The 10,560-nt window shown below is 17.2% G+C and overlaps 3 protein-coding genes across 3 annotated transcripts; 1 reads left to right on the top strand and 2 right to left on the bottom strand.

Annotated features, from left to right (window-relative positions):
* Positions 1–559: 559 nt before the first annotated feature.
* Positions 560–1,802, bottom strand: PRSY57_0623100 (N-acetylglucosaminylphosphatidylinositol deacetylase, putative; the record flags this gene model as incomplete). The annotated part of the gene is made up of 6 exons (XM_012906604.2): positions 560–605; positions 733–795; positions 884–922; positions 996–1,100; positions 1,170–1,237; positions 1,380–1,802. The coding sequence occupies 6 exons, from the start codon at positions 1,800–1,802 to the stop codon at positions 560–562; spliced, it is 744 nt and encodes a 247-aa protein (XP_012762058.2).
* A 720-nt stretch (positions 1,803–2,522) lies between these two features.
* Positions 2,523–5,649, bottom strand: PRSY57_0623200 (hypothetical protein; the record flags this gene model as incomplete). Its single annotated transcript, XM_020114630.1, has 10 exons — positions 2,523–3,784; positions 3,924–3,965; positions 4,152–4,350; positions 4,459–4,589; positions 4,777–4,783; positions 5,022–5,048; positions 5,155–5,184; positions 5,290–5,316; positions 5,384–5,472; positions 5,592–5,649. The coding sequence occupies 10 exons, from the start codon at positions 5,647–5,649 to the stop codon at positions 2,523–2,525; spliced, it is 1,872 nt and encodes a 623-aa protein (XP_019970701.1).
* Positions 5,650–6,978: 1,329 nt separating this feature from the next.
* Positions 6,979–9,543, top strand: PRSY57_0623300 (hypothetical protein; the record flags this gene model as incomplete). The annotated part of the gene is made up of 11 exons (XM_012906606.2): positions 6,979–7,044; positions 7,152–7,262; positions 7,449–7,630; positions 7,768–7,954; positions 8,073–8,146; positions 8,260–8,356; positions 8,461–8,545; positions 8,635–8,882; positions 8,998–9,060; positions 9,166–9,279; positions 9,433–9,543. The coding sequence occupies 11 exons, from the start codon at positions 6,979–6,981 to the stop codon at positions 9,541–9,543; spliced, it is 1,338 nt and encodes a 445-aa protein (XP_012762060.2).
* Between the last annotated feature and the right edge of the window lie 1,017 nt (positions 9,544–10,560).

The raw sequence follows: 10,560 nt of genomic DNA on the forward strand, positions 1-10,560 counted from the left end.
GAATAAAAAGTATTTTAAATGATTTTTATTTTTATTTATTTTTATTTTATTATTTTTTATTATTTTTTTTTTTTTTTTTTTTATCTATAAAACATTTTATTATTATTATTTTTTTTAAATATTTAAATTGTTGTGTTTTTTTTTTTTTTTTTTTTTTCTCATTTTTTATACCATATATTGTATATATACACATATAAATATATATATATTTATTATTGTGTACAATTATTTTTTTTCCACTTGAATATAATATTATATATATATATATATATATGTGTATTATATATTTAATTTATTTATTTATTCTTTTTTTTTTTTTTTTTTGTTTTAAAAAAACATTAATTTTATATCATATTTTTTTTTAACTTTTCATATTTAAAAATATTTGATTTCAATTTTTATTTTATTATACGCATTACAGTTTTTAAAAAAAAAAGAAGAAAAAAAAAGAGTGTATATATATAGAATAGTATTAAATATTTATAAATAAATAAATAAATATATATATATATATATATAATAAGTATATGTTCAAATAAATATATTTGTTTAGAATCCCCTATTTGTATGTCTTTAATAAATCAAAAGTGTTAAAATATACATATCTAATTAAAAAAAATATATATAAACAAATGATTGAAATTATATATATATATATGTATACAATATATTACAACGAGAAGTATTATTATTATTATATATACATATGTATATATATATTTTTTATATTACTGAGAGAATATACAGAATAAAATCCTGTAATAGACAAGCTGTGATTTATAAAAAAACATTAGTCTATAAAAAGAAAATATATAATAAATAATATAAATGATCAATATATAAATTTTTTTTTTTTTTTTTTTTTTTTTTTTTTTTTTCATACCTTAATAATAAGAGAGGATTAAATGACCAAATGACATACCTAATTTATGATAATTAAAAAAAAATAAAAATATATGTACATATATAAATATACAATGTTCAAATGAAAATACCTTTTGTTGGTGATAAAAGGATAAGAAAAGAAACTCATGTATTTATAAATGATGTTTGTGGATTTTAAAGTGTAAATATCTATGTCTTTCATATGTGATAACATCCTACAAAATATATATATGTACACATATATATATATATACATACATGTGTTTGTTTATTTATGTATTTACCTAATACTCTTATAAGTACTTATATGATTAGGGTGTCCAGATACTCCGTAATTATCAAAAGTAAATATCTACGTAAGAAAAAAAAAAAAAAAAAAAAAAAATTGCATATTATCAAAATAAATAAATAAATATATATACATATATATATATATATATATATATATATATAGGTGTATGTATTATAATAACACGTTAATATTTTAAGTGTACCGTCTTTATATCATATTGAATGCAATAATCTTTTATTAATTTGAATATATATTTTTCATCCCAATAAAGCCATCCATCTTGTATTTTATTATCATTCCATATATGACAATTATTTTTTTCTCCTCCTATATATGACCACACTTTGTATAATTCTTGTTCCCTAATATTCCCATAGCCATAATAATTACCGTTAGATAGAGATAAAAGAAATATATTTTTTTTTTTTTTTTTATCAAACAAAAATTTTATAGTTGGAAAAAAAAACATAAGCTCATCGTCTGGATGTGCTACGATAATACTGATGTTTTTATTTCCCAACAAATTAGAGAAGTTATATTTTTTCTTATTTAAATAATAAATTGTGATATATAATATTAATGAGAAAATTGTGAAGATTATTGCAAGGGGGATATAGTAAGACATAATGACTGAAAAATTGTATATATGTATATTTGTATATATATATTATATATATATATATATATAGTTACACGCCAAAAAAAAAAAAAAAAAAAAAAATGATTACTAAAAAATATACATATATTTATGTAATATTTAGTTGTTATAATAAAAATTCATTCCTACATATTATCTGGTATTTAATTAAATATTATACAAGTTGTGGTAATTTTCATCTTCTCATCATTCTAAATTAACATTGAAGGGGTCTCAAGTTACACATACTGACCTTATTATATTTTTATGTATATAAAAAAAATATATATATTTGATATATAAATATTTCTTTTCTAATTGTGCAAAAGGAACATATGAAAAAATATAAAAAATGTGCAGGTTTTTTTTTTTTTTTTTTTTAATTTATTTATAGCCCTTCTAAATGGTTAATTAATATATATATATATATTAATGACAATTTTATGATTTATAATTTTTCAAAAGGTTAAATAAAAAAAAAATAAAAAATAAAAATGTGCATATATATATATATATATATATATATATATATATATATATGTTATCTCTAAGATGAAACATTATATTGCGAAAAATTAAATAAAATATATATACAAATTATGACATTTTATGGAAAACGTATGGATAATATATATATATATATATATATATATATATGTATGTGTTAGGTTTATATGTTTACTTCTGGTGTACATATATTTTTACGATTTAACCATATATGTTTATTATATTGAAAAGGCTATAAAAAAATATTTTGCTGATTAAATATTGACCAGGGGATGAACAGAAAAAAACATTTTCATGTGTAAAATATGTATCTCTATATATATTATATTTATCATAATTTTCTAACATAATAGTTTGTAAATCTGATTTTTTTAATAAAGATATATATGTATTAATTTTATTTGAAATATATTTCATCATACAAACCATATTTTCTCTTTTTATTATAGAATCGTTATTTAAATGATCATCATTTAATATATCGTATTCTATTAAAGGTTGTTTTTCAAGAGTGGATTGTATGAATTTCATGCGTAATATATGTATATCAATAAATTTAATTAATCCAGCAAAGTTGATATTATAATTTGATAAGACATTATTTTCTTTGTAATAATTTTTTATAATCTTTTTTATTGATTCTACTGTATTTGTAATACTATCATAACATATTTGTAAAATATTAGTTTTGTTTTCCACATTATTTGTATATATAGAATGTATTATTTGCTTTATGTTACTTTTTGAAAATTTCTCCTTAAATAGATAATATACATTTTTATTTTTATTATACATACCAATATTAATTTGATTAAAAAACCATGATATGGTTATCATAATATATATAGAACATGTATTTTTTAATTGTTTAGGATTTTTTAAGAAATAGGTTTCTATTAATTCTGTTCTTACAAAAAAGTTAGCATATACTTCTTGATTATATATATATTGAATATCTTTAATTATTTTTGTTGAAATATAAATGTAATTATAAATATTTTTAATATATGTATTTAAATTCATATCTGATACATTATGTGTAATCATAAATAAAATATCACGATATCGTTTTCTTCGATTATGTAAATAATCCATATATCTATTTCTTGATTTAGTTAACAAAAATAAATTTATATTCATAATCTTATCAATAGATTTTTTTAATACAAAGCATTCTTCCCATATCATGTCATTATTATCTTCTGTATTCGTTTTTTGTCTTTTCACAAATATATTTCTGAATTCTATTAAATATTTTTCAGTTATACCATTAAATATACCATGATGATGTTGTAAATTATATAATATCTTCAATAAATCTAAATGTAACATTTTTATTAAAACATTACATGAATTGTTAAGATCATCTGTATTATATGTGACTGTTCTTTTTAAGCTCGACAGTAAATTCGACAGTACATATGTCACTGGAATGTTAATAATTATTTCTTGATTATCTCTATCTATAAAAATTAAAGATTTATTCATGAGCATATACATGGTGTCTACATATTTCACTTTGCTCATCAAATTGGTTATCTAACATATATACATATATATATATATATTTATTGATTATATATTTTTTTTTTTTTTTCTTACTTTTTTTATCATATTTTAACCGTATCTGGGGCACAGTTATTTCTACATAAAAATAAAATATATATATACATATATATATATATATGTACATATAATATGTTTATATTTTGTATATTATGATTACTAATTATTATCTTATTTATAATAATATTATTGACATGTGTAAATATATTCATGTTCCAATTTCATTTTTTTTAATTTTTTTTTTTTTTTTTTTTATTTGCCTACTCATATTTTTTATCATCAACTGCATGCTTTTTTCTCTACATTCTTTTATATCCTTATATATGTGCTTACACTTTTTACATATGAATAAATATGCCTCATCTTTTTTATCTAACATATTGTAATATATTTCATTAGTCTTTTGTACATACGCACCTATACATGCTAAATCTTCCGATTTTTCGTTATTTATCATATATTCCTACATAAATGGAAAATGAAAATATATGTAAAATATAAAATTATTTTATTCAAATTATACATACATATATATATATATATATATATATGTGTAGTTTTTTTTTATTACCTCATCATGTACATAATATTCCTTTAAATCAATATCAAAAATACTGTCCAAATTTATATTTATAAATCCTTTTATTGAATTTCTATCTACATAAGACCATAACGTATCTTTCAAGGGGATTCTAAATTCTTCTGTTATATTTTAATAAGCAAAAATATATAAATAAATAAATATATAAATATACATATATATATATATATATATATGACTATATACAATTTAAAAGTTAATCAATGGATTTATTCATTGTTATGTATATATATTATTCTGCTTATTTATTTGTTCTTTCAAAAACAATTGTTCAGTTATATAGTTTACCCACGTCCTAAAATGATTGAATATAAGAAAAAAATAAAAATATATTGTATAAGAAATTTTTATATGATTTATTGTTTATTTTATATTATGTACCAATGTAGAATCAGATGCTGTTGAGTAATAAAGTGGGGAAAATTAAAAAAAATAAAATAAAATAAATAAATAAAAAGTATATATATATATATATATGTATGTATGTATGTATGTATGTATCCTTCACTTTACTTTTATTTTTATTTCTTTACCTGTGGATTGTGCATGAGTATAAATTTCTAATGCAACAAAGAAATACATGTATATAAACATTTATATATATATATATATATTAACTAATGTCTTATATGATATATAATTTGGATATTCACTTTTCTTCTTTACCTTGCTCATATATAGGGGGTAAGATAACTTCTTTGATATATAAAAAAAATATTACAATATGTATATATATATATATATATATTATTCTCCAAGTTATTATTATATATATATAATGTCTATAATTTTTCATTTTACCTTTATTATTATCCTTTTTTGAAGAAACTAACGTATTTAAAATAAAATAGAAAATAAAACATATATTAATACATATATATATATATATATATATATATATATATGTCCACATATATTTATAATTGTGCATATATATTTTTTCTCTTTCATTACCTCCTGTGCTATAAGAATCGGATGCATGGCCTGTATAATAATTAAAACATATATATATATATATATATATTATTAATATATATATATTTTTTTTTATAAAATGAAAAACATATATATATATATATATATAATACTATTTATGTTTGTACCTCTCCTAATTAATAAACTAAATGTTGTAATTGCCAAAATATTATAACCAAACCACATTTTTTTCGTAAAAAAAAATAATTATTAAATGAATGAGGAAGTTGCAAAAATAAAGAATACATAGATTATGTAGACAATTTTATAAATATTATTTAAAAAAGAAAAAAAACATATATATATATATATATATATATATATATATATATATATATATTTCATAAAAACAACATAAAAAAATATATATATATATAGTTATTTAATTATATAATTTTGTTTTAACTCAGATTTTTCTATATTAAATTATATTATATTTTTTTTTTTTTTATACTTGTTGAGCTTTTATTAAGGGTGACATCGCATGATCAAAATCATCAAAAAATTATGATATTGAGGTATTGGAAAATAATAAAATAAAATAATATAAAATTTTAGAGAAATATTAATAAGGGAAATATATATATATATATATATATATATATATATATATATATGTATATATGCTTATTTTTTTTATTCATAATTTTATATTTTCAAAAATTTTATGAACATTTTCACTACCACAATAAATCAAAGCATCTTCAAGACATATAAGAATTAATTTTTTCTTAAAACATGAAAAAAAAAATTTAATTCATTATCATCATATGATAATAAAATGTTTTCTCTTTATCATTTGAAAGAACGAACGAAAAATATATATATATATATATATATATAATGTTGATGTTACTTTTTTATTTTTCTGTATCTGTTATCTCGAGAATTTACAAATAATCTTCGACACATTTTTTGAAAATAATATATGAGAAGTATACAAAATATATATAATATAATGTTGTTCCTATTTAATTATTTAAACGATGAGTATTTGATAAGTCTTCCTTATATAAAGAGATATATTATTCATTGTGTAAATAAAGGTTTCTTATTATTTTATATAATAAATAAATGTCATTTTATTAAACTACGATTGTTTCTATTTCTTTGTTCTTTAATACAAAAAAAAATTAATATATAAAAAAAAAAAAAAAAAAAAAAAAAAAAAATTTGTCTTAAAATATAAATAAATAAATATATATATATATATATATTTATGTGTATAAGATATATTTTACACGTATGCTTTACTAAAATAAATTGTTATTATTTTTCTTTTTTTTTCAGTCGTAGAAATAAAAAATGAATAATATGCATATTATAATATAGTCATTGTAATTTATATATTTTTTTTTTTTAAAGTCATTTAATATATCACAGCATAAAATTTTTTTAAAGTGGACAGATCTTTAGAGGACCTGTAAAATAAAAATAATAAAAAAATATGCGCACTGCTCTTTATTTTAATAATATTTATGTTTACATTTATTGTAAAAAGGTTTGCTTTAACAAATGAAGGATTCTAAGAAAAAGGGCTCTTCTAAAAAGAGAGAAGAAAAACTTATGTTAATAAAAGAGGTAAATTGTAATATAAAATATATTATCATATAATTGTTATATATATATATATATATATATATATATTTATTTATTTATTTATTTAATTTATTGTTTTCTTCTCTTAGCTTAACAAAATAAATGATGAAATAAATGTAGAGCAAAATAATGTTGAGGATTTAAGTGTAAAAATAAAAAATATAGATGGTCAAATATTCTTGGGATATCATGACATTAAGGTTAATAAGAAAAAGGATATATACATATAAAATGGAATATATATATATATATATATATATATATATATATATATATATATATGTATATATGTGTGTATATATGTGTGTATATATGTGTGTATTTATGTATTTATTTATTTATTTATTTATTTATTTATTTCCATTTTTATAATTCCTCATACGAAGATATTAAATGTGGAATTAAAAAATAAAGAAATAGAAGTTGAAGAAAAAAGGTCGCATAAATTACTATCGGAAAGGAATATAGAAAATATGATAAATAAATATATATTAAAATGTTATGAGAATTTCTTAAATAATTTAACAAAGAATGAAATTGAGATTGATACACTATCCAAACGAAAGGAGTAATAATTTTATTTAAAACTTTTAATATATATGACCAAAAGTTTTTTCAAAATAAGCAAACCTTACAAACCATAAAAATATATATATATATATATATATATAAATGTATATATATTATTTGTATTTCTGTTATAAGAGATGATATGAAAGAACAGAAATCCAATAAAGATTTTCAAAAACTAACCACCGTAACAAGCATCAAACATTTAAACAAATTAAATTCCATCATATTATCACAAAATAAAATTATTGATAATATAAATAGAAAATTTACAATATGTCTCAAAAGAATGAAAGATAACTACTCTCGAAAAATTAATATGGTTCAAATAAAAAAAAAAAAAAAAAATTCTTTTATTATATATATATATATATATAAATTTGTTCATACAAAAGTTTAATAATTATAAAATAAAACTATTTATTGTTTCTTGTGATCAGCAAAGAGATAAAATGGACAAGGAAAGACAAAAAATTATTTTTAATTTACAAAAGGAAAAAAATGACCGAATAAAGTAAAAAATTTAAATAAAAAAAAAAAATATATACATATATATATATATATATATATATATATATATATATATCTTTTTTATTGTCATATGGATATATATTTTTTATAAAAAAGAAATATCTTAACGACGTACAATGAAAAAATTTTTAATATACAAAATTATTTCAAATTAATTCTGGATGATCAATTGGAGCTCATTCAAAAATTGGAGGTACCACATCATAAATAGAAACATAAAAATAGATTCTCGTATTTATAAATGGTAAATGTGCATCAATATAAATACACACACATATATATATATATATATATTAGGAGGAAAAACTTACTAAGAAAAAAAATTATTTTTCAAAAAGAAAGGGCTTAGAACAACTAAAGAAAAACATATCCATTCAAAGAAGTAAGGCACTATATATATATATATTGTTAAATATATAATTGGATACAATAATATTTAATGATATCCATTTTTTTTTTATATTTTTTAAGAGATTTTAGAAGGTGTGGAAAGAGACGCATACGAATTAGAGAGGAACATTGTTGACTATGAAAACTTAAGAAATGATTTGAAAAAAATTAAAGAAAAAAGAAAAAAACAACAAAAGATTCTACATGAGTTAAAACTAGAAACAGATGTAAAGAAAATGTTACTTACAAAAATATCAAATGAATATAAAACTATATATGATCAAAATAAAATGAAGTTATATGATTATCTTCAAAAGTTGCTATTAGAGGTATAATTTTAAATAGAGAAAAATATGAACCAAATGAATAAAATGAACAAATATTTTTATTATATTAAATGAATGTGGATAATAAATTGTTTGACATTAATTTTATTTTTTGAAGAATTATTTCTTAGAGACCAAAATGAAGTTAAAAAATGAGTCCCTGGAAGTAAATACTATAGAAGTAAGGGGGAAATAGAAAACGCGATATAATGAATATTAATACTACGAAAATATATATATATATATATATATATATATATATATATTTTTATGTTTATTTGATTAGTTAAACAAATGGAAGGAGTCCAATAATCCAGAAAATAACGAAATATTAAATAACACATTGAATGAAAAGTTTCAAGATTTTAATATATTAAAAAACGAGATTGAAGAATTGATAGTAATGATAATATATATATATATATATATATATATGTTTGTATTTATATTTTAATAGATTAATACATAGTATTATACAAACGTTTTTTCCTATTTCATATTATCATTTGACTTATATATACACAAATAAATATATTATTTTTACTTTTGTAAGGATGTGAATGAAAAAAATCACGAAAACTATAAAGCAATTATGCATTTAAATTATTTTAATAATGAAGATCTAGATATTTTAAAAAGAGAAGAACAAATAAATATAATATAAAAAAAAAATAAAATAAAATAATTCTTAATCATATATATATATATATATAATATATATAATATATATATGTATTTATATTGGTGTAAAATATTTTACGATATTAAAAAATATTTATGTTCACACATTTTATATACGATAAAGTTGTGTCTTTTTCGGAACATACATATATATATATATATATATTATTTCATATAATGAAGAAGAATATTAATTTTTTTTTTTTATAGAATTAGAAAAAATAAAATTTTGGCTTATATAAGACCACATAAAAAAAAAAAAAAAAACTTACATATAAATTGAAAAAATGAATTTAAAGCATTCTCATTCAGCCTACTTTCTTATATGGATGTATCAAAAAATATATGTATATTTTTATATATATATATATAATATAATATGTCTATAAAAAACACTTGCCAAAAAATGTATAAAAGATTTTACAATCTAAATTTCTAAAACATTTTAATAAATTATTTATTTAAAGAATATATATATATATATTTTTTTTTTATTATATAAAAAATAAATTTTAATGATTCTCTCCGTTATTTTAAAAATGGGTGATTAGTATATAATTGTGGTTTTGAAAAAAGAGTAAGAAGTTCTCAATTAATTTTTTTTTTTTTTTTTTTTTTCTTTTAATTATATTTTATTCATTATAAAATAAAGTCCAGAGAAATTTTTAAACAAAAAAAAAAAAAAAGAAAAAAGAAAAAAGAAAAATATAACATAAAAGTATAATAATAAAAGAAAAATTCGGTCAATAAATGCCATTCCATAAATTAAATATTTAAAGAATTACGAATTAAAGGAAAAAATAAGAAATAAAAATAAAATGAAAAAAAGAAATCATTAAATCAATATATTATCAATTAAATCTACAAAGTAATATTAAAATGGATATAAAACATTATATGGATTTTTAATAAAAAAAATTGACTAATTTTTAAGTGATTAATTCAATTTCCCAACTATGATAAAATTTCCCTAAATTTTTTTTTTTTTTTTTTTTTTTTT

Source organism: Plasmodium reichenowi, chromosome 6 (assembly GCF_001601855.1).
Source record: "Plasmodium reichenowi strain SY57 chromosome 6, whole genome shotgun sequence".
Lineage (NCBI taxonomy): Eukaryota > Apicomplexa > Aconoidasida > Haemosporida > Plasmodiidae > Plasmodium > Plasmodium reichenowi.